The sequence below is a fragment of the Corythoichthys intestinalis genome, chromosome 4 (genome assembly GCF_030265065.1).
Source record: "Corythoichthys intestinalis isolate RoL2023-P3 chromosome 4, ASM3026506v1, whole genome shotgun sequence".
NCBI lineage: Eukaryota > Metazoa > Chordata > Actinopteri > Syngnathiformes > Syngnathidae > Corythoichthys > Corythoichthys intestinalis.
Window position 1 is genome coordinate 419,442 of NC_080398.1, and position 25,235 is coordinate 444,676.

General features: G+C 39.5%; 1 protein-coding gene across 2 annotated transcripts in view; it reads right to left on the reverse strand.

The window, feature by feature from the left end:
• LOC130914791 (protein Aster-A-like) overlaps nt 1-25,235 on the reverse strand; it is a 62,361-nt gene that overhangs the window by 31,410 nt on the left and 5,716 nt on the right. For both annotated transcript variants that reach the window (XR_009062997.1, XM_057834299.1), the window contains exons 2-10: nt 20,036-20,587; nt 8,745-8,964; nt 6,703-6,723; nt 6,537-6,621; nt 6,330-6,433; nt 2,222-2,317; nt 2,010-2,090; nt 1,809-1,927; nt 1,448-1,730 (exon numbers count right to left, since the gene is read on the reverse strand). Coding sequence is in view for 1 of the 2 variants with exons in the window: in XM_057834299.1 (XP_057690282.1) it covers nt 1,448-1,730; nt 1,809-1,927; nt 2,010-2,090; nt 2,222-2,317; nt 6,330-6,433; nt 6,537-6,621; nt 6,703-6,723; nt 8,745-8,964; nt 20,036-20,409 (1,383 nt within the window). In the remaining variant the exon portion in view is untranslated. The remainder of the gene's footprint in view (nt 1-1,447; nt 1,731-1,808; nt 1,928-2,009; nt 2,091-2,221; nt 2,318-6,329; nt 6,434-6,536; nt 6,622-6,702; nt 6,724-8,744; nt 8,965-20,035; nt 20,588-25,235) is intronic.

Consider the following 25,235-nt stretch of genomic DNA (forward strand, 5'->3'; position numbering starts at 1 on the left):
GTTGCATCCCTATGGAACACCATTGCAGAAGCTATGACGGGGAAAAGTTTTCATTTGCCTAAATGCTTAAGTTATTAAGTGCAATTTTTTTTTCTCTTTTTTTTTTTTTTAAATTTTTTAACACATTTTATTTATTCTGTGGTGCTGTGCGGTATCAACATTGTTGTCTTTTTTTACTTAAGAGGCATGGTCTATTGTTTTTAGTTGTGATTTCTTAAAAAATATTTTTGAATTTATCTATGAATGTATACTGTATTCTCACTGTGTTATTGTAAATTGGTTGAAAAAAAATTGGGGGGGCACAATAATATTGCATATCGCAATAATTTATGAGAATAATTATCGCACACTAATATTTGTTATCGCGACAGGCCTAACTGACCACTGTATTTGCGGCGGACACGAGAAAATCACTTCTCAAAATGTCAAAGAGGCGGGCCCCACTGAGTAATTATTTCCGTGTTCCCCCACCCCCGTCAAAAGACAGACAGACAACAGAGACATCACCGGAGCTACTGGAAAAAAGGACTTTTGCTGAAAAGTGGCTGCAGGAGGTACCATGGCTAGAAGCAAATGATGCTCGCACGGAAATGTGGTGCAACATTTGCCGTGAGAATCCCAATGTCGCTAATAAGAGCAGCGCATTTTATGTAGGGTCAAAGAATTTTAGCCATCCAAACTTTGAAAAGCACGAAAAAAATAGAGCATGTGGCAATTAATCAAACTATCGATGTCAGACAGGACCCCACTCGCCCTATGGACAAGTGGCGGAATAAAGTTATTGTAGAACAGCGCCATGCGCTGACAAACGTGTTTTTGCTCGCATTTCACAAAGCTAAACATGCACATTCAATGAGCTCTTATGAGGAGGACATCCTACTTTTACAAAGGCTTGGAGTTAATGTGAGAGTCGCATATGAATGCCCTTTATTTTGAATTAGTGCTTTTATGTTTATTACTTTACATTTCACTTCAAAGTAATGGCAATTTTGTTGTGCCAGTTGATGTTAATCAAGCGTTAATTGTTTATATAATTAATTAAAGGTAATTGGCTCTAAGTAAAGCTTGTCATAATTTTATCGCATCAGGCGGGTCGGCTCTCAAGCTCAATGAGGACCAAGTCACATCTCCAGGTCCTCCTCTGAGAACCTGGGCAAAAAAATGATGTGCACCCCTGAATATAATATAATAATAACACTATTAATTAAATAGATAATAACCAAATAACCCTCTCTGGGCTCTTCACAGAAAAAAAGCCAGGAAATAAACACTATTGGAAAAAAAAAAAAAAAAAAATTCAGGGGGCCAGACCAAATGTGGAGGCGGGCCGAACCTGGCCCAGGGCCGTAGTTTGGGGACCCCTGGCTTAAAGTGTATCAACTGAGTTTTCATATGAGGCGGAAAACAGTGTTTTCTGCCATGAATAAAGCTATGCAAAATTACTCACAGAGGAGACGTTGGTGGGCGCGGCAGATGCCGCCGAGCCGTGAGAGTTGGGCGGGCTGGGTTCCGAGGGATCCGAGCTAAGACGGCGACCCGACGAGGAGGGCACCTCGATGGGCAGGCAGCAGGTCGTGGATGGCGGGGACAAGCCTACCGCACCGGTGGTCGTTGAGGGTGGGCTAGCCTGACTGCAGGGCACCAGTGGCGGAGGGGAGCTGCCCGAGGAGGGAAGTGACACCGAACTGAGGTCCAGAAGATCGCTGACGGACACAGACTCTTCCCCAGGCCTGGTGAAACAGAGGGAACAGTTGAAATTAATCTATTGAATTATAAAAGTGAGGGGAAACGTGTTTCAAGGCACCCACAGCAGGCCGTTCATGTGTTCGGCGGTTGGCGAGACGTAGTCGTCGTCTTCGCTTGTGAGGCCTAGCTCGGTGCCGTAACACTGGTGCACGATGTGCCACAATTCTTTGGGGGACAAGGACTGAAAGCACGTATATAGAAAAAAAAATGACTCGTGTAACAAGACAATTTTTTAGTCATTAATCTGTTAGCTGTTATCTCACTTTGTCCATCAGCGCGTTCTGCCACAAGCGGAAAATCATCATGAAGCTGCGATCCCGTGCCCCGAAAGAAGTGAAGAAGTGCTGAGAATTTCAATGGAAAGGAAGGAAGGAAGAAAAGGACACATTAATGGATTTAATGGAGCCGATTCAGCACGCTTTTTTTTAAAATACTAAGTATTACAAAGTAAGTTTCTGTGCATGTAATAGCGGACCTTCTCATTGTCGGTGCTGATCTGGATGGCGTTTGGAATGAGCTTGGCAGTCTTCTCCTTGGTCATTGAGGTTACGTCTTTCAGCAGGATAGTAATCTGCAAAGGCACATAAGAAGCTATTTTAAATAAAAAAGGTGCCATATACAGTGAAGAAAATAAGTATTTGAACACCCCGCAGTTCTGCAAGTTCTCCCACTTAGAAATCAAGGAGGAGTCTAAAATTTACATCGTAGGTGCATGTCCACTGTGAGAGATGATCTAAAAGGAAAAATCCAGAAATCACAATGCATGATTTTTTTAACAATTTGTGTATTACAGCTGCAAATACTTATTTGAACTAGAGCTGTCCCGATTAGTCGACGTAATCGATGACGTAAATGCATTGACGAGCACAACATCACGTTGACAGTTAATGAAGGGTTTAAAAAAAATATATATATATATATATATATATATGTATATATATGCGTGGAAAGCTGAGAATGTTGGACGCTCGGTATGTAAGCGGCAGAAAGCCAAAAAAGTGATCCAGAGTGGTCAAAACATTGACTTATTTCAACGAAACAAAGGAGGGTACACTGTTGCATCCGGTCTCTTCAATGCCATGCTTGCATACCAAGCTGCACGTGAGCTTTGAATGAACACTTAAAGCGCTGTCACCCAGTTGTAATTTTGGAAGACGACAAGAGACAACAAGCTGGCAGATCGTAAGTCCATCTAACTAACTACAGACATGTTTTATTGAAGTTGCTAAGCCTGTCGTGATATCCAAGGAGTCCATTTATGCACGGTAAATATAAATGAGGGTAGTAATTTTCACGGCTACGTTTTATTGTCGCGTGCCTGCGTGCACACATTTCTGCGTGCGTGTTGATGGCATATGAGACTCCGGTTCCTTTCACAGATGTTTAATGGTCATCAACACGCCGTAGAATTTAAAGTTCAGACATTCTATATCAAAATCTGTAAATGTTAGTATTGCTACAATGAGGCTAATGGGGAAAAAGACAACCTACTTTAACCTGCTATAAAACATTGGCAGTGTTCTCCAAAACCCAAACTTGCGGTGAAAAGGTGACACTTCAAACATGGAAAATCGCTGGTTAACAGGATATGCAAACAAAAAACTGAAAAAAAAATTATGACTGACACCACACGCAATGACGAAAAGTGCTTTTTTGCAGAGTGTAAAGCTTACGATTAGCGGTTTAGCGAACGTATTTCCAGTGAACATTTCAAAATAAAAGCATGCCATGTTCGTCATATAAATAACGATATCTGGAGTTAATCACACATACTTCAGAATTCAGATTCTACACTAATAACAGCTTTAAAATGACACCCCTTATGAAAAATCTGATTGGCAATAAAAAATTATTATAATACTATTTTATATAGTGCTATACTATAATATTAATGCTAGATATTTTTTTAAGAATTGTTTTGAATCATGTTGGAAAGGCAAAGTCAGTGTTCTGAATCTGTTTACATTCCATTCTTTTGCACTAGTAAATGCTATCAGCATTTGACCTTGTTTTTATTTGTGATTTACTATTGTTTACCAACGTGCTTATTTGTACTTTAATCAAGTTTAAGTGTTCCACAATGTTTTTGTGAATTCATAAGAGTCAACAAAAATTTAATTGCTAAATTAGCTGAAAATAAAAAACAAAAAAACAATTGGATTAGTCGACTAATCGTAAAAATAGCCTGCTGACTAATCGGGAGAAATTTAGCCGTTTGGGACAGCCCTAATTTGAACAGCTAGAATTCTGACCCTGACACCTCCACTCCATGTATTATACTGAATCAGATGCACTTGTTTGAGGTCGATGGTAGCATAAAGACACCTGTCCACCCCATACAATCAGTAAGACTCAAATTTGTAACATGGTTAAGACCAAAGAGCTCTCCAAAGACACCAGAGACAAAATTGTTCACCTCCACAAGGCTGGAACTACGGAGCAATTGCCAGGCAGCTTGGTTAAGCTGCTGATCTGAAAAGATCTGGGACCACCGTTTTTTTAAGGTTACTGTTGGTAATACACTGGACACTAGAGGTCGGAATCTTTGGGGAACCAAACAATTCGAATACGATTCAGAGGCTACAATTCGATTTTAATCGATTATTGATGCCCCCCCCCCCCTCCCCCGCTTTTAATTTTTCGTACATTAGTTCCAAAATTGTTCAAAAATCCTCTCAGGCTAAACATAACTACTACTTCAATATGAACTTAACAGTTCAAAACAGTAAATAAAATACTCAAGTCCCCATTCTGTATCAGCAGCTTTAAACTACATTTAATTTTATGTTGTGAATCAAATTGTTAAAGTTGTGCTGCGTCACCAGTAGGTAGATGGCGATGTAGTGTAAAGCGCTTTGAGCGCCTTCAAAGGTGGAAAAGCGCTATATAAGTATAACACCATTTACCATTTAAAATTGCTCCCATTATTCCATAATTTCCCTTCTGTCTACTTTCGACTTGTGAAAGTTTAAAACAGTTTCATCATTGAAAGATAGATTCAGTCAAGATTTTGCCGATTTGGGAGTATTTTAGATAAAAAGTTAATTAGGTTCACTACAACAAAGCCTTCCAGTGAAGTCTATACTGCTTTAAGATGGCAGCTGTTTACTAACGCCATTAAGTCTGTAATTTCGCATCTGGTTCTCTATACATGTTCTAACGCCGCCATCGTCTGTCATTTCACATCCTGCTCTACATATATGTGATATCTACCTTAGCATTATTGTGGCTGTACGTTTGTAGCGGCTGTCGGCCGCAGTCTGGCATTTTTGTTTTTTTATCTAGCGGCATGAGTTGAAGATGATATTTTATTCTCTGTCCGTTGCTCATTGCGTCCCGAAGACCGCGCTGACTGTGTTTTAGTTCCACTATTCCTGGTATAATTCAATAATCTGAATTTGGATGTTTGTGAATCCTTCTCGAATCTTCCATAGCCGAATCGCGAATAATCAAAGAATCAGAAATTTCGCACGCCTCTACTAGACACCATGGTTTGAAATCATGCATGGTACAGAAGGTTCTCCTGCTTAAACCAGCACATGACTTAAGTTTGCCTATGACCATTTGGATGATGCAGAAAAGACATGGGAGTAACTTTTAAGGTGAGATGAGAGTAAAATAGAACTGTTTGGTCATTATTTCACTAATGTGTTCGGAGGAAAAATAATGAGTATTATCTCAAGAACACCATCCCTACTGTGAAGCATGGGGGTGGTAGCACCATGCTTTGGGGGTGTTTTTCTGCGCGTGGGACAGGACGAGTGCACTGTATTTAAGAGGGGATAACTGGGAGATTTGGGGGGAAAAACCTCCTTCCTTCTGTCAGAGCATTGATAGTGCCTGGGTCTTCCAACATGACAATGACTCGAAGAACACAGTCAGGAAAACCAAGGAGTGGCTCCATAAGAAGCATAACAAGTTTCTAGCATAGCCTAGCCGTTCTCCAGACCTCAACCCAATGGAGAACCTTTGGATGGAGCTCAAACCCACTATTTCTCTGTGATAGCCCAGAAACCTGACTGATGGGTCGACTCCGTACTGCAGTGTGCGCAAACGTGGCGAAAAACTACAGGAAACGTTTGACCTCTGTTATTGCAAACAAAGGCTACTGTACCAAATATTAACATTTGTTTTCTTAGGTGTTCAAATACTTATTTGCAGCTGTATCACACAAATAAATCTTTAAAAAATGATACATTGGGATTTTTCTTTTTAGATCATGTCTCTCACAGTGGACATGCATCTACGATGAACATTTCAGACCCCTCCATGATTCCCAAGTGGGAGCACTTGCAAAATATCAGGGTTTTCAAATACTTCTTTACTTTACTGCTCAACGAAAATTCATATGAAAATTATCATTTTTTCCCCTTTATGCTTTCCATTTTTCTACCTTTGTCATAAAAAGCACTACCTACTGACCCAGAACAGGGGGAAAAAAGCACATTCTTGTGGTCTCTTGCATGAATTAGAAAATCGCTGCCAGACATTTTCCCAACCCTGAGGCAAACATATTGTAGATATTTTGACGTATGTGTGTGACTTGTGCAAACAGGGACTTTTAACACAAAGCAGGTGCTCACAGTGGTTTCCCAGCGGAATATGTTGCTGTAGAAACAAAGCCAGTTCTCAGACAGATAAAGGCGGCCTTGGAGCAGGATGTCCTTCTGCAGAGCGCACGAGTAGTCTGGAAAAAAAAAAGAAAAAAAAAACGGACAAAATGTCAGCAAAGCTCTACATCACGCTCGAATCCTCCAACTCCAATCAAGGATGTTCTTTCCTCAGCTTACCCACGATGAGTCGTTCCGTGTCTGGAAGCTTCTTGAAGATCTTACGGAAGTCCTCGTTTCGTTGCTTGTACGTGGGGCTGAGGACCTAAGGGAGAGGAACATTGGTACCAATGAGATCATGTTGAATAAAGCACCACAGACTGAAGGGCTAGAAACGGATACTCACATTATACCAGCTTTGCATTTTCTGAAAAGACAAAAAAACTAGGGCTGTCAAACGATTCAAATTTTTAATCGCGTTAATCACAGCTTAAAAATTAATCAATCGTAAATAATTGCAATTCAAACCATCTTTAAAATATGCCATATTTTTCTGTAAATTATTGTTGGCATGGAAAGATAAGACATGATGGATATATACATAGGTACTGTATTTGTTTATTATAACAATAAATCCACAAGATGGCATTAACATTATTAACATTCTTTCTGTTAAAGCGATCCATGGATAGAAAGACTTGTAGTTCTTTAAAGATAAATATTAGTACAAGTTAAAGTAATTTTGTATTAACACCCCTCTTAAATGTTTTCGTTTTATTAACATTTATAAAATTTTCAATAAAAAAAATAAACTAGTAGCTCGCCATTGTTGACGTTGCCGAGCGGTGACGACACACAGGCTCCCTGCCGTTCTTCGACAGTGTCTTTAACTACGTAAGGTAGTGATTGAAATACACCACAAGGTGTCAATGGCAAGTTTTAAATTACTAGAAATCAAGCCAATGAGTGTGTTTTGTCCTTCCACTAACGCCGTAGTTCCCTGTTTACTGGTCCATGCATTTTACTTCACGGTCATTTGAGTGCTGGCTTCACAACGTACGAGACCTCTGATAGTTTGTATATTGTGACTAAATATTGCCATTCACTGTATTTGTTGAGCTAAACGAAATGTTAGAATAGAGTTTGACCAAAGCCTGAGTAAGTTTTATGTGTATTTTGCATAGCTATTTTAATTGGGAATCCCAGTTCCCTTTGCATTGTTGTTTAACTGTGTGGGGATGGGGCCTCATTAATACAGATTGAAGCGCTTTTCTTTTTGTGAACATTTTTTTTTAAAGATAGGAATATTATTTTTGTTGTGCTTTCACTAAATGATACTTACCGTAATTTTCGGACTATAAGCCGCTACTTTTTTCTCTCATTTTGAATCCTGCAGCTTATAGTCCAGCGCGGCTTATTTGTTGATTTATTTGGGTTAATAGGTAACCCTTTATTTGACACTATCATGGGCATTACTAATTGCTTATGACAGATGTCAGTGTTATCCAGCATATTATGTCTAACTATCTTCATGTCCAGCTCAGATCTTTTACATCCATTCAAAACCGAGATAATTTACCAGATGACACTAAAAGATATCGGTTATAAGCATTCAATAATGCTCATGAAAGTGTCATGTCATAATAATGATTGTCTTATGCAGTCTTATGGCGCCACTGTCAAATAAAATGTTACCAAATACCATAACGAGCAATTAATGAAACAACTGAAACGGTAACTGAAGAAATAATTAGCACAGAACATGAATTTTGATTGTTATTTACATCTGCAGTGCTGCAATGCATGCTAGGAGGCATGTTGGACAACAACAGTGTTGACAGCAGGTGGCAGGAGAGGTTGACTGTCTCAGTGGCCAAATGAAGCTTCTTGGAGTAATGTAGCTTTGCAGCCAATTGTTTCAAAGCTTCATGGTGGTTCATTTGGTCTTACGACAGTCTTATGATGCCGCTGTCAAATAACGGGTTGCCGGTTAATATCTTTTGGGGTAAATATCCCATAATACAGTGAGGGCAGCTGCATCTTATAGTCCAGTGCGGCTTATCTATGAACAAATGCTACTTTCGTGTCAAATTTGGTGGGTGGCGGATTATAGTCAGGTGCGCCTTATAGTCCAAAAATTACAGTATGTTTGTTGTGAAGGAGTTGCCGAAGCTCATGCCAATAAACGGCGCAGTCCAGTGAACGCCTGTGTCCACTCGCCTTTCTCTGCCTCTTAGCTCTCAATGTGCAAAAAAACTGCTTCATTGTAATCGGTTTGAGGCAATGCATGAGCGGGTCATTCCGCACATGCGTTGAATGCGTTGAATATTTTAACGTGATTAATTTTAAAAATTAATTACCGCCCGTTAACATGATAAATTTGACAGCACTGAAAAAACAATTGTAGTGAGAAGACAACAACAAAGATAGCAATAATCGTAGTATTACCTTTGCATTGCTCCTGAAATGTCGGGAAGCGATCGGATAGGCTGACGAGAGTGAGGACGCCGACGGTATTGACGGCAGGGGGCTGTCCGAACCACCTCCTCCCCCTCCGCTGCTTTTGTCCCCCACTCCCTCGTTCTCGCTCGTCCGGCCGCCCCCCAGGACCCGTCGCCGCAGGGAGGGTGAGCTGCCCGGAGTGCTGCGTGGAGAGTTACTGGCGGTGCTGCAAAAAGACAAGACTAAATGTTAAATTTTCATAAGGCGAGACGGCAGAAGGGGGAATTTTTCTAGCGCAAGAACAAGAGTCATATCAGCTTGAACCTCTTTTGACTGATAAAGCAGCCAGCCTCGGTTAAGGTTGGTGATGGTCATTACAAAACACTGTACAACAATAAAAACACTAAAATACCTTTGGATATTTTTCTCATTTGTGGATATCTTATGTTTTACTTCAAAAGTGAGTACCTGACAATTAGAGGAGTTCACCCAAAAAAATTGATTATTACATTCATCGCGATTCGACACGTGACGATTCACTAAGATTCAAAAACGATGATTTTCCCACATAACTTTATGACAGCCGCTTGTAGCGAAACGAAATTCAAGACACGTCTGCCGCCCGGACACCTTTAACGGACGCATGGATAACGTTATAATGGATGCTGCCTGTAACTGAGTGAGAGATTTACTCTTTTTCAGAAGACTCTAAAATAAATTTGTGTATGAGACAGGCAGTCAAAGAAGCGCGATGGAAGAGAGATAGTTCGCTGCTCATTGTCTTTCAGATGTCCAGCTGTAGTTTCAAGTCATTTCAATTGAAAAATGTCCTGAGTGTGTTGCTAAGACCCATGTGCATCTGTAAGAGGTGAGTACACGAACCCTCTTGAACTGTTCAGCCTGTGTTGTTGTTGTGTTTGAGGTGTTAATAGTTAGTGCCGAACGCTAAGCTAATTAGCTAACGTGTTTTCATATGCAGAACCTGTAAAACCATGATTAAGTACAGTGGCAACACTACGAACATGCAAAATAGCACAGAAATCTGTGAAAACAAAGTATATTGTTTAAAAGAAGTCTTACTTCTAAAGACACGTTGTTTCCAGAAAATGTGGAATTCATTCCACCTGTGTAAATTTTATTGTATTGCTGTGAGAAATAAGTACTCCCTTTAAAATGGTTAATGTTTTTGCTAGGGCTGTCAAACGATTAAAATTTTTGATCGAGTTAATTACAGCTTAAACATTAATTAATCGTAATTAATCGCAATTCAAACCATCAATAAAATATGCCATATTTTTCTGTAAATTATTGTTGGAATGGAAAGATAAGACACAAGATGGATATATACATTCAACATACGGTACATAGGGACTGTATTTGTTTATTATAACAATAAATCAACAAGATGGCATGAACATTATTAACATTTTAAATATTGTTAAAGCGATCCATGGATAGAAAGACTTGTAGTTCTTAAAAGATAAATGTTAGTACAAGTTATATAAATTTTATATTAAAACCCCTCTTAATGTTTTCGTTTTAATAAAATTTGTAAAATTTTCAATCAAAAAATAAACTAGTAACCCGCCATTGTTGATGTCAATAATTACTTACACAATGCTCATGGGTGCTGAAGCCTATAAAATTGATCGCACCCAAGCGCCAGCAGAGGGCGTCAAAACTCCATAAAACACAATTAACATGTGGGCATTTCACTCTACTGTCATTTAAATCTGTCTGAGCGGGGCATGTGCGTTAATTGCGTCAAATATTTTAACGTGATTAATTTTAAAAAATCATTACTGCCCGTTAACGCGATAATTTTGACAGCTCTAGTTTTTGCACTTTCTTGTAAAAATAATTAAATAACAAAGCAATTTAAGAGCAGCTTTTTGTTGTATGGGGATGTTTCCATCGTTCCTGTTGAATCATTAGGATATTTTGAATAAATAATGGACAAAATGTATCTAATATATTAATTAATAATGTACGATGCATCGATAATCGTTATAATCGTGAAAACCGTGACCATCGTCAATACCGTGATCATCGTTCAAGAATCGAATCGTAGCTACCTGAATCGTAATCGAATCGTGGGGTGCCAAAGATGGCACACCCCTACTGACAATGTACAGTCTGCCTTTTCAGTGGAACTTCGCTGAAAAAGTCAAGTATTCTTTCTGTGTCAACAAAACATTGTTCTGTCCATTTAGACATTAAACGTCAGGTTATTTCATGTATTTTTCCCCATTCTTCCAACATGGTCTTTTTAATACTTTAATATCTCCAGCAACGTGTTCGTCTCATATAGAGACCAGTTTAGTCTTGCGCAAGTCGCGCCTACCCACGCTTCTGCTCGCTCTGCTTCAGTAGGGGAATGCTCTTCTTTCATTTTACTGCCTTCGCATGATGTGGGAAAGATGAACCTTACCACATTGGTAATTAGGAGTACGTCCTGTTCTTGTGCTTTTGTTGTCATGGCAAAATTTCACAGACATTGACTTCATTTTGGTTTGTTGTGTGGAAAAAACGTTTATGACCTATGAATTCATCTACAACAACAAAAGAATGCATCAAAATTAGGCCTGTACAATATATCGTTTAAACATCGCCATATGTGCGTGCGCAATAGTCCTATCGCAGGACGTGCAAGAGTTTTTTTAACGTTTTTTTTAACACGTAAACTTTTATTTTGCTTCATAAAAGCAGCAAGTGTACATACATCAATCTTCATAATTCACAGATAAAGCCCCTTAGCCTGGAGTAAACTGTATTATATGAATACAGTGTGGTCATAGTGAGTCAACCAAAGTATTCCCAAACAAAGCAATTCAAGTCAACTGGTGAAAATTCTTCTAGTTCAGGGGTGCCCAAGTCCGGTCCTCAAGAGCCCCTATCCAGCTTGTTTTCCATGTCTCACTCCTCCAACACACCTGAATCAAATAATGAGGATCGTTGTCAGGCTCCTGCAAAGTTTGCTGATGAACTGATCTTTTGATTCAGGTGTGTTAAAGGAGGGAGACATGGAAAACAAGCTGGATAGGGGCTCTCGAGGACCGGACTTGGGCACCCCTGTTCTAGTTTTAATATTGCAATATATATCGGAACATATTGCAAACCCCCAAAAATTCGCAAAGTTTTTTTCATTATCGTTCAGCCCTAATCAAAATACAAAGTTACATACAATATGTTTTTGTTTGCAACTAAATATTTTCGTGAACACTTGGTTCAAAAATAAGATTTCAATAAATGTGTACACTACATCATCATACTGGTGTTAAAAAATGTGCAAATTTACTAAAAATCTTCTTTAGGACTAGAACTAGTTAGTTCGAATAATTGAGTAATCGGATAAGGAACATGAATTAAAATACCTGAACTGAGCCTCAAACAGTATGAAGAATTAATAAATGAGGGATATACTGTATGTACAACAAAAGAACAACTGGCTAATTTACCTTGCAAAGGTCCGCGAGCTTAAATGTTATAAAATGCCAACGTTATTTTTTACAACGCTCTTAAATAGTTCGAACACATATTCCCACATAAAACGGCTAAATATACCTTTAAACTAAATTATGAATGTTTAAAAAAAAAAAAACATTTGCTGAAACAAAAACTTAGCTCATGGTGGTCTTAACAGGGAGCAGCTGGATTCAGCCATGTGAAATGAGGCAGACTACAGAGCAGTGTATCCACCCAAATCAATAAAACTAAATGCAAACACTTTCAAAACAAACCATTACAACACCACTTAAACGAATACTCGAAGCAGCAAAATTGAATTCGATTTTTTCCCCCCGATCGATTAATCGTTGCAGCACTAATCTTCTTTAAAAACTTGCATGAACACGCTATAGACCCCAATCACGTGACGTCACAACTCCGCCCCCCTGACTGGTGCCGCCATATTGTCCGTCAGCTCATCGTGTTTACATATTACCGCTATGTACATTCCTCCTATTACTGAGTGTTTTTCTGATTGTCTAAGGAATCACCGCCTAGTAAATGAACCCAAAAACCTTCCTGACAATCGTTAACATTGATTAATCAAAATGGTGAAGGCATGTGTGGCGGTTGGTTGCAGTAACAGAGAAGATAAACGGTCATTTTAGTAGTTGCTGTGTGCCCATTGTTGAAGGGCAAATCTCGAAAGCAGTACGGTTTGTTTATTTCGGTCCATGATGCGTTTGTGTCTACAGCCGTTAGACAGCGGCGAAAACATCAATATGATGCCAACACGATCGCAGACATCATCAGACGGAGACTACGAAGCTCGTCGCCACGATCGCACAGCAAGAAGATGAGCACAACAACAGGTGTTATGCTGAAAAATAGCCGCCCTGCGTGAAATGTCCCCACTGACAGGAGCGCCCACACGGAAACGACTTTCTTGTACCGTGAATATGTATTATTTTACTCTGCTTGAACTAATAAATGTCATACCTGTGTGATTGTCATTGGGATATGGTCGTGAAAACCTGTAGACTAATACATTTCTGTTCAAAGATGCTTATGTGGCCCAGTCCACGATTTGTTACTAAAATACAGTACTAATATTTTGTGTAATTTAATTATTTAAAACTGATCTTACAGTCGTAAATCCATTACTGTAATGCGTCCATGAAAACATTTGATGTTTTCACGTCAATAAAGCGTTATAAATAAGCGCTCCTGTCAGGGGGGACATTTCAGGCGGGGCAGCTATTTTTCGGCACACATCGGCCCGTTGTCGATCAAGTTTAATTTTACAATCGTGACAACGGTGACGCTCAACTGACCAAATGTCGGTTTAAATTCGGGCGGGTGACGATTTTGGGTACCCGACTCCTCATCGTGACATAAACTGGAGTATGATTGGAAATTTTGTGGTCTCAGGACGAGCTCTGACGCACGGGACAGGACCGGACGGGAGGAAACATCGGTTTGGGCATCAAATATGGATCTGGCGACTGGATCGACCGAAGCTTTTCCAAATAACGGCTTCCATGCAACTCATCCAATGAGTTAACAGCATCTGAAAGCACCGGGGCTTCCATAATTAGCTAGTGAATCCACCTTGAGAAACTACGATCAATGACAACACGGACACACAATGACTGACAATATGGCTGCACAATACAGCGATCACGTGATTGTGTGACGTTGGTGATTGGGGTCTATACCTAATGGCATCAATACATTTATAGTAATCATGAACACAGTGCATCAGATCATAATTTTAATCCGAACGCTGATTGAATAGATTTTTTTCCTATGTAAACATACCCAAAGTGTTGACGTTGAAGTGACATTCAGATTTGATTTCTACAGTGAATTTAACAAGTCTACAAATCTAATTTTTTTCCTGAAATTTCCAGGTTTGCGGTGAATCAGTAACAGGCATTTTCTTTTCAAAATAAACATTGTCTATTTTGCAAAAGTGTGCCTGTTACTGATTCACCGCAAACCTGGAAATTTCGGAAAATATCAAGAAAACACGAAAATTTCAATCAAAACAATAAATGTGAGACCTTGTGCCTTTTTAATATTTTTTCAAGTAGGCTTTTCCAAATTTTTTTTTTTTTTTTGCTTTATTTTAAAACTATCTTGAAATGTGATTTTGATTCACATGGTCATAAATGTCAAAGACAACAAAAGTTATTATTGAGTATCACCGCATCCTTGGTGACCTTATTCATTAATATATTATTTAATGCCATGTTAACTAGAAATAATCAGTCACAAATGAGTGATCCTACCACGGTCCCGAGCATTAGCCTATTAAATGGGCTTAGTGTTGAGAATCTGTGTCAGCGTTTGTTTACAAGGCGCTCCAGCGACACTTGGCTAATTCAACGACAACAAATTATTAAAATATCTTTAAATTATAACATAATTCATCATATTTAATGTCACCCCTGTAGCGTGAATTCATTCATTCGCAGCCAACTAGTGACGGCTAGCGCGTTAGCACCATGGCTACTTTAGCATCAATCACGTCAAGCTGCGGGGACCCGACAAGCTAACAAAAACAACCAGAGTAGGAGGCACTAGACGCGGCGGGAGCTAGGTTCGTTCGCTCGCTGGCGGTTGAAAAGCAGCCGGTTGTGGGTGGATGGAGGCTGCCTTGTTTATTCGGCGGGGAGGGAGTAAGTGAGAGCAGCCTGTGACCGGATGACCGCTGAGCGACCGAGATTCACTTGAACGCACCACCCTTTTTATTCTGAATACACCAGAATGTCTTGAAATAGAATAAAAATGTTACGTTTTATCGTAATTACACGTGTATCGCAATAAAAAGACGAGTATGGTAAACGCTCCGTCGAATGACTTACTCGAACATGTCATGGGGCGTTCGTGGTCCCGAACGGGGGTCCGAGAGAAAACATACGAGACCCACGCGTCTCCTCCTCGATGTACCCGGCCAGAAACTATCCTGCGGCGGGGAGAAGAGGGATGCTAGAATCCCACCATCGTGGACAGACGACGGCTGCCTGTGCAGGATGAGCCGCCGACGGGCTGCCGTCCATCCGTAATCCCCTCAATCTACAGATGGGGGAGGGGGTGCAGCTTTATGCCCAGGAGGGAGGGAGTGGGTCTCAGTTAAAAAAAAATATATGGCTGGGGGGCATAGATAAGAGACCACTTCACGGGGAGCTTTGAAGGAAGCATTAAAACTCCCTATTTAACGCATTGGCAGGCGAAATGTATTGGACATCTATCGTCGTCAATGGCAGTGAATGACTTAAGACTTGTTCACTTACATATTTTCCTCTTATTACAACTTGAGAAGCCTTCGTGTAATACCAGCAATGTTACCTTGTTTCCTGTTTTTCAGTTTTCCCCCAAATTTTTTTGAAACTGTTATAACTCACATATTACAAGTGTCATTTTTTCCCTTAGTTTAAAAATATAGCTTTCCCCTAATAATCAGTCCTGCTAAAAACAAGTTATTATAATTTTCGGACTATAAACCGCTACTTTTTTCCCTCATTTTGAATCCTGTGGCTTGTAGTCCACTGTGGTTTATGTGTTGATTTATTTGGGTTAATAGGTAACACTTTATTTGACGGCCATAAGACCTTTATAATTATGACATGACATTATCATGGGCATTAATGAATGATTATGACAGATGCCATTAAGTGTCATCTGGCAAATTATGTCACTAACTCCATTTATGTTCAGCTGGGATCTTTTACATCCATTCAAAAGTGAGATAATTTGCCGGATGACACGAACTGATGTCTTTCATAAGCACTTATTAATGCTCATGACAGTGTCATATCATAATTATGATGGTCTTACGACAGTCTTATGGCACCACAGTCAAATAAAGTGTTGCAAATTCCATAACTAGCAATTGATGAAACAACCAACTAGAACAGTAACTGAAGAAATAATTAACACAGAACATGAATTTTGATTGTTGTTTACATATGTAGCGCCACAATACATGCTAGGAGGCATGTTGGACGACCACAGTGTTGACAGCCCACTGCTGTCAACAGGAGAGGTTGACCTTCTCTCCCAAGAGAACAGTGATGACCAAATGAAGCTTCTTGAAGCAACGAAGCTTTGCAGCCAATTGGATAAAAGCTTGATGGTGGTTCATTTGGTCTTATGACAATTGTATGATGCTGTCAAATAAAGTGTTGCCGGTTAATATCTTTTAGTGTAAATGTCCCATACAAATATCCCATAATACAGTGAGGACATCTGCGGCTTATAGTCAAGTGCGGTTTATCTATGTACAAATGCCGTTTTCATGTCAAATTTGGTGGGTGGTGGCTGATAGTCAGGTGCGCCTTATAGTGCGAAAATTACGGTACAGAAAATTATTTGATAAAAACAGTTGTCGGATTAAAATGTTTCATGTTATTTTATTTGAAAACCCTTATAAAACAATGAAGCTTTGAGCCAAGTGGCTGCAAAGCTTCATGGTGGTTCATTTGGTCTTATGACAATCTTATGATGCCGCCGTTGAACAAAGTGTTATCTTATAGCTTTAATCCGGTGCGGTTTATCTATGGAAAAAAATCCCGGTTTCATGTCAAATCTGGTGGGTGGCGGCTTATACGCAGGTGCGCCTTATAGTGCGAAAATTACGGTATTCTTTAAAAAAAATGTATATTTTGTCAGAAGAATTGTAGCAATATTGTGACTTTTGTCATAAAACACACATTTTTCTATGCAAGTCAACTGTCACTATTTTGAAATCCAGATTAATCATGTTCATAATATAACTACTTGACTTTTTTGTATGTTTTTTTTTCTTGTAATATGACCTTTAGTAAAATTGCGGTACTTTTGGTATGAGATATTATTCTCAAAATGTTAACTTTTGTAAAATATTTAGTTTTCAGATAACTACAGGTTGGCTGGCAAACATTGCTATCATTGACAGCGATAGACATCAAATCCATTTGAACTGGGATGGGCTGGCAGCCCAAATGAATTGAATGTCTATCACTGTCAATGGCAGCCAATGAGTTCACTACCATTTTATTTGAGAGCCCGGTTAACTGAATTCCTCTCGAGCATCTTTGAAAATTAGCAAGCGACGCGTCTCCAAAAGTAGAATCCACCCGATCCCCAGATTACAGCGCACATCATAATCCAGAAACCTCAATCTCGATGCGTTTTATCTTCTTTACCGTTGCGCGCCCTGAGTTGTGTCAAGCTAACAGGAAATGAGGAGTACCTCTTCCTTCCTGCCAGTTGAGACAGGAAGCCAAAAAAGGGTCTCTAATCGGCTATGTGTGGTTTTGGTAAAAGTAGCATCTACTTCCTGTGGTTTTAAAGCAGAAAGTTTAACTTCTTGCCTTGACAAAACCCAGATCAGATGTTGAGAGGGGAGAGAAGATGGTGAGGGGAGTGGAGGGAGCACCCTCACCATACAGGGCCTCCTCTGATTGGGTCTTTGTGACATCATCAGATGAGAGGCAGAGTACCATTGGCTGGGGGTGATGTCATGATTCTGAAGCAGGGTAAGTGGGGAGCGTAGGAGCTCCGCCTCCCGGCATGTTGTGAGTGCTCAGTGAATTGACTGTCAATAATAAGCGTGTTGTTGGGATTAGTTCTGATTAGCGGATTTGTATTGATACACATTTGAACAACTAGGCAATGTCGGACTCATGTCTATGGATTTTGGGTTGTGTAATTTTGTTCTCAATCATGTATTTTTTTTTGGGACACAAATCATGCTGTGCAGACCTTGTGTTTCCAACTAGCGGACCTTATGCTGGACGAGAACCACCAACCTAATGAATCAAGACTAAATCAGTGTTAAAAAACACTGAGTTAGTCTTAATAATATATAATAATATAATAACAATAATAATAATTAGGGCTGTCAAACGATTAAAATTTTTAACCGAGTTAATTACAGCTTAAAAATGAATTAATCGTAATTAATCGCAATTCAAACCATCTATAAAATATGCCATATTTTTCTGTAAATTATTGTTGGAATGGAAAGATAAGACAAGACGAATATATACATTCAACATACGTTACATAAGTACTGTACAGTGATACCTCAGCTCACGAACATAATTGGTTCCCAGAAAGTGTGTGTAAGGCGAAAAGTTCGTCTTCCGAACATTTATTTCCCATAAGAAACCATTAAAATGAGAATAATCCGTTCCCAGGTCCCCATAAAACATAATTTTCTACTAAATAAGCCTTAAAACTACACAAAAATATACCTTATTTTCTTTAATGTCTTCTTAGGCTTAACACTAGCCTGTGGTGGGGTCTTTTTCGGTCCCATAATAGCAAAAGTACACTCAATATGGTCCAAAATGTCTATCAAACACAAACCACGTCCGCACTCAACGAAAGGGAGGGGACGAACTGGAACGCCATGAGCGTGCGTCAGCTTCTCGTGGCGCTGTTCGACCGCGTGATTTGGTTCGGTTCGGTTGAAAACTAGTTCGTCAGCAGAGACTATATGCTCGCGAATTTAATGTTCTTGCGGCGAAAAGTTCGTGAGCTTAAGCGTTCGTGAGCTGAGGTATCACTGTACTGTATTTGTTTATTATAACAATAAATCAACAAGATGGCATTAACATTATTAACATCCTGTTAAAGCGATCCATGGATAGAAAGACATGTAGTTCTTAAAAGATAAATGTTAGTACAAGTTATAGAAATGTTATATTAAAATCCCTCTTAATGTTTTCGTTTTAATAAAATTTGTAAAATGTTCAATCAAAAAATAAACTAGTAGCTCGCCATTGTTGATGTCAATTATTACACAATTCTCATGGTGCTGAAACCCATAAAATCAGTCACACCCAAGCGCCAGCAGAGGGCATCAAAACACAAAAAAACACAAGTAACAAGCGGACATTACACTGTGCTGTCATTTGAATCTGTTTGAGCGGGGCATGTGCGTTAAATGCGTCAAATATTTTAACGTGATTATTTTAAAAAATTAATTACCGCCCGTTAACGCGATAATTTTGACAGCCCTAAATGATAAAAATAAATAATAATAATATATAATAATATAATATTACTACCAAAAGCATTTGTAATTGCAATCATTTTCTGGGAAAATTGAGCCGTTATCTGACAGAGTTGCAGGGGTGCAAATACTTTTGGCCAGCATTGAAATGACAAATGCTTTCGATTTGTGCTGCAACGATTACTCGACTTACTCGAGTATTCGATTATAAAAAAAATATTCGAATTAAATTTTATTGCTTCGAGTATTCGTTTAATTAAAGTGGTGTTGTAATGGTTTGTTTTGAAAGTGTTTGCATTCAGTTTTATTGATTAGGGTGGATACACTGCCTTTTGGTCTGCCTCATTTCACATGGCTGAATCCAACTGCTCCCTGTTAAGACCAACGTAAGTTTTTGTTTATGTTTTTTAATGCATTCATAATTTAGTTTATAGGTATATTTAGCCATTTTTTTCTTGAAATATGTGTCCGAACCATTTGTCAAAAGCATTGGAAAAAAAAAAAAAAATTAGCATTTAAGCTAGCCGACTTTTGCTATGCAAGTTAGCCCATTGTTCTTTTGTTGTACATAGATCCTCTTTTTTTTTTTATATCGTGTGATGCTCAGCTCAGGTATTTTAATTTTTCATGTTCATTATCCGATTACTCGATTATTGGAACTAACTAGTTCATCGATTAATCGACTACTAAAATAATCGATAGCTGCAGCCCTACTTTCTATACTATTCTGGTCAGGTCGAGTTGAGTCTATCCTCTCCATCAATGATCCCCGAATGAGTTAATGGTTTATTTTAATATCAGTTCTTTGTAGATATGGGGCTCCGTAATCCAGTGCACTAACCTGCAGCTTTCCCAGTCAGAATCCCTTCCCAGCAGGCTCCTAAGGGACCACCGGGAGCGCCGGCTGGGAGAAGGACTACGTGACCAAGATTGGGAAGGTGGCAGAAGGAGGTCCTGACCCGGATCCTCCCTCCTGGAATCAGGGGCCACAAGTGGGGAGAGTGCAGGGGTAATTTCCTCCTCAATTACAATCTGCGGGGTTACAGATCGCTTGTCGGAACTCCGCTTTTTGGTTCGGCTTCGGCCACGGTAGATACGCGGGTGGCGGCCGGAACGAGTGGGCCGGGGGCTGGGTGAGCGGGACCAGGACTCGGTATCGGAGGATGGGGGCAGAATGGTCAGGGTCGGGACGGGGCGAGAGGAGGACATGGTCATCTCTGAGAATGTCAGCTATACGACCCACAAGAAATGACTCATTCCGGAGAAATATCAATTCCTCTGAGAGCGAGGCATATTCAGGACGCCAGTCTTTCCACACCTCGTTTCTTCATGGTTCCTCTGCAGTCCTATTTGCTTTACGTGGCTCATCTTTGCGAGCTCAGCGGTAAAACACCTGAGGGGGGTGAAAAGACTTTGCACTCAAAAGGCAAGCTGACATCTGACTTGCTATAATGAGACACTTCATAAAAAGAAATTGTCAATCAAGTCCTCCACTGAGCAAACTAGTACTAGGCTTAGAGTTATGCGTGCGTAAATTTGTATTAAATCAATCGACGGCCCTTTAATCAAATTGAATCGCAGCAAACTTTGCAATATGAAATTGGTTATTTACATCCCTAATGAGTTCACAATAAAAAAAACTGGGAATTTAAAGCACTCTGAGGTTGTATGTGGCAAAAGGCACTCGTACATAATACTGGGACCCCATGACACTTATCTAATAAATCAGGGTCCCCCCAGGATTGATAAATCTAAATTCAAGACTTTTAAGACCTTTTTTAATGCCATTTCAACTGAAAATTAATACTTTTCTCGCACCCATTATTTAGATCATATTGAATCATATTAAATAAATAAAGCACTGAACATCAAATTTAACCTCAATTACTAAGTGTGTTTGACAAAATATATTGAAGATACAATTAAAACACATTTAAAGTAACTAGAGATGTCCCGAAGTCCGATATTTGGATCGGACCGGACGCCGATATGGGCAAAAAATGCGCATCGGTATCGGATCGGCCAACACGGAAACATTCTGATCCAGACTTCCGATCCAGTTCTTTTGAAAGTCCGGTCCGGGTTTTCCAGCGCACCGATTTACAAAATCCATTCCAGTTTTTGCTTCGGTTTCCATAAAATCCGGTCCGCATTTTACAGCACACCTTCAACACACTACATTTACATTACCGTCTCCCAATTTACCGAGAGACTATCGGTAAAAATGTCAGCTGTGTGGGATCATTTTACCTTAAATGACGACAAAAACGAAGAGGCAGAGTGCAACATATGCCACAAGAGAGTCAAGCGTGGTGGTAAAGCTGTAAGAAGTTTTAATACAACCAACCTAATCAAGCATTTAGCGAAATACCACCACAAACAATATGAGGAGTATGTTAAGAAAACGAAGACAAAAAGAAAGGTCCTACGCAACTAACACTGGCAGAAACTTTTGCTATGCGTGACAAACTGGCACTCGACAGTCCCAAAGCCCAGGGAATAACAAGAGTCATTGCCGAAGAATTAATTCTGGATGACGAGCCATTATCTCTCGTGAGTCAAGACGCACCATCCAACACTTAGAACCGCGGTACAACATGCCCAGCCGTCATTAGATCCTTGAGCGATTCGGCCGTGGAAGATTCGAGAACGATTCACAAACATACAAATTCCGATTATTGAAATATGTCAATTAAAGCGGAACTAATACACAGCGCAGTCTTCGGGACGCAATGAGAAACGGACCGCATTGCGTCCTGAGAGTAAACATGCTTGTCATAGACCCGGGTAATGCCAATGCTCAACTCACGGCTTTAGCTCAACTCATGCCGCTGGATAAAAAACACAAGAATACCTGACTGTTGCTGACAGCCGCTACAAACTACGTCAACATCGTTTTACTGTAGATAATAGATATCATATGTATATAGAACTAGATGCAAGATGACAGACTCAACGGCGTTAGCAACATTGAAGGATTGAAAACTAGTTGCGTTAGTAAACAGCCGCCATCTTAAAGCAGGACACCTCCCTAGTAGGCTGTTGTGAACCTTCCAAGCAAACCTAATTAACTTTTTATCTAAAATACTCCTAAATCGGCAAAATCATGACTTGAATCTATCTTCAAAACAGTTTTAAAACTTTCACATGTCGAAAGTAGACAGAAGGGAAATTATGGAATAACGGGAGCAATTTTAACAACTTTAACAGTTGATTTGTAAAATTAAATGAATTGAATGTAGTTTAAAGCTGCTGATACAGAATGGGGACTCTGAGTATTTTATTTACTGTTTTAAAATGTTAGCTTGATACTGAATTAGTCGTTTAAACCTGAGAGGCTTTTTATACAATTATTGTAACTAATGCACGAAACATTAAAAGCATCTAATAGCTTGGTGGGTTTGTGGGATTTTCCACTGAGGTTGTTTGTGTGTTTTGCTTTTTTAAGACAGTTTACAATATTATTTGCACGTTTTACTGACTGACTATGCCATTTCTGTTTGTTATTTGTAATGTTTTGTGTTTGTCACTGAATAACCAGGTCAGTTTCTTGTTACCAACCGTTGTGTGTTATTCAAACTCACCTAATTCAGCTGGCTAGTTGTTATCAAGAGTACTAAAACCTTTTTCAACATGAGTCTGACAACTAAGTAAGGAGGCTAAATAATTTTAAACTTTAACACATGCTCAGATTGGCCAGTATCGGTATCGGCCAGTATCGGTATCGGATCGGACGTGCAAAACAATATCGGATTGGAAGTGCAAAAACCTGGATCGGGACATCCCTAAAAGTAACATTATAAACTCTGTCAGAATTTTTTTAAACACACACACACAATAATTATGGACAAAAAGAGGAGGAGGACAGGACTCAGACCAGCCATCTTTTGTAACAGGCTATAGTCGCATGTGCACCTGCCAAGACCCCAATGAACAAGGCTAACTCTTGAGTTAAAACGACGAAATTCACATTCATTCAAAAGGCAAACCGAAATGTTTAAGCACGTCCACTACCTTCGCATGACCCATAAACTGCAACCTAAAGTATCTGGATGCAACTTGAGCCCCTATCACATACTCCAAAACAACGGAAATATCGCGGGACTTACCCGTGCAGCAGTTGTGTGTGAAAACAATTTCCCGTGTCGACTGACATGTGAAGCAGTGTGCGTGAAAGCAGCCGTTAATTCCCGGGTCACAGCAGCTGACTTAAATATCATAGCGGTGGCTGATGTAACTTCCTCCCTCTTCGCAGTAAGACAAAAAGCGGTAAACAAACATCGCAATTATAAACATAGCAAGCTGGAAACAGCTAAATTAAACTGAAAACATGACCAAAATTAAAATGTCAATTATTACGTCGGGCCGGGCCAGGGTTCTTTCTCGCTAACTTTTTGTAACAACTATATATTAACGATGTATGAATGATAAACTAAGGAATAATTGTTATAAAATAAATAATTTGGATAAAAAAAGAAGGCGCTGTATGGTCATTGCAGAGCCAGAGCGTGCCTATACGCCCTTTTTAATCTTCCCCTCTGCGAGTCCGCAAAACCGCATCTGTTTATTTATATTTAACAAACTTTTCCAGCATTATTTCGTTGTGTAAATAAATTTATAATGATCATAAAAATATGTACTTTATTTAAACATTAAGAAAATGTCCGTTTTTTTTTTCTTTCTGCCAACTGAGAATTTGTTACAAAAGACAGGCTTTTATGCAGACATCGTCACAAATGTTATGACACAAAATGCGTGTCGGGCTTTAATACCCGCGGACCAGGTCGGGTCGGGCTGGATTTTTTTAGGCCCGATTTTACCTCTATCTCAAAGTCTTGTTGAGCTTAAATTGGCTGCAGTTACGAAGTCGGGAATGCTCCCTCCGGAAAAAAAAAAACACGATTTGACCAACATTATGTTTAACAAACTTTTCCAGTGTTATTTCATTGCGTAAATGCATTTCTAATGATCATGAAAATATGTAAACTATTTAAACATTAAGAAAATGTGCGTTTTTTTTCTTTCTGCCAACTGAAAATTCAGTTACAACATCGGGAACGCTCCAGCTGGAACAAAACGCAATATGACCAACATTGTGACAGCCGATGCCGACCATAAATGACGTAATATCCGAAACAGATCACCAATGGACTCATTTGAAGTATATGAATGGTGGTCTGTTTTGGTGTTCAGAATCCACAATACTTCTGCCTGCAGGGTTTTCGTTCCACTGACAAACAGATGCATTCCCGATGCAGAGGTGGATGGATTCTCCGTTTTGCCGGTTGTGGTGGTTTGGCACGCACGAGTTGCATTTCGATTTGTAGTGCAGTGCATCGTAAAAATACTATGCGTCATCTTCGTTATGGATTTTAAAAAAGACAAAAATCTTTGTCACGGATATAATTTAGGTTGAACTGAGATGTTCTTGAAAATTAAGACCACCTTGAAAAAATTCCAGACTTACAACAGCTAATTCAATACTTTTAATACCTTTAGTAATGGAAAACTAAATTCAATGCTTTTTTAATACTTTTAATAACCCGCGGGTACCATGATGTATCCTACTTTGTTCTCTATTAAAGGCAAATAGATAAATTATGTATTGACGGCTTTGTTCCCCCCCTCTCACGTAATGTTCCTGATTTTGTTCAAAAGCTCCTTATCTGGCTCACAGGCTTGAGTTGCCAACACCACATGGATTTTATTTTTCTGCATTAAAATATCGCTCCTGGGCTAATGCTGGGAAAGGGGAAATTTGAGAGTGCCCACTTCCTGTTGGGAGTATTACATGACATTTGATGACATTCAAAACAAGTGCGAGAAAGACCCAAAGCGCATGCCGGCGATGCGGGAGAACACTCAGGGAGGTCATAGGGGAACATTCCAGCAAAAAGTAGCATACGTAACAGTGTTTTTGAAAGATATGAGCAATGGACAAGCTTTAGAAAAGACAAAGAGTAGTACTTCCACTTATGAGCAACTCTTTTCAACATACAAGCCATCATTGGGACTTTTTTTTTTAACCACATAATTTTGTT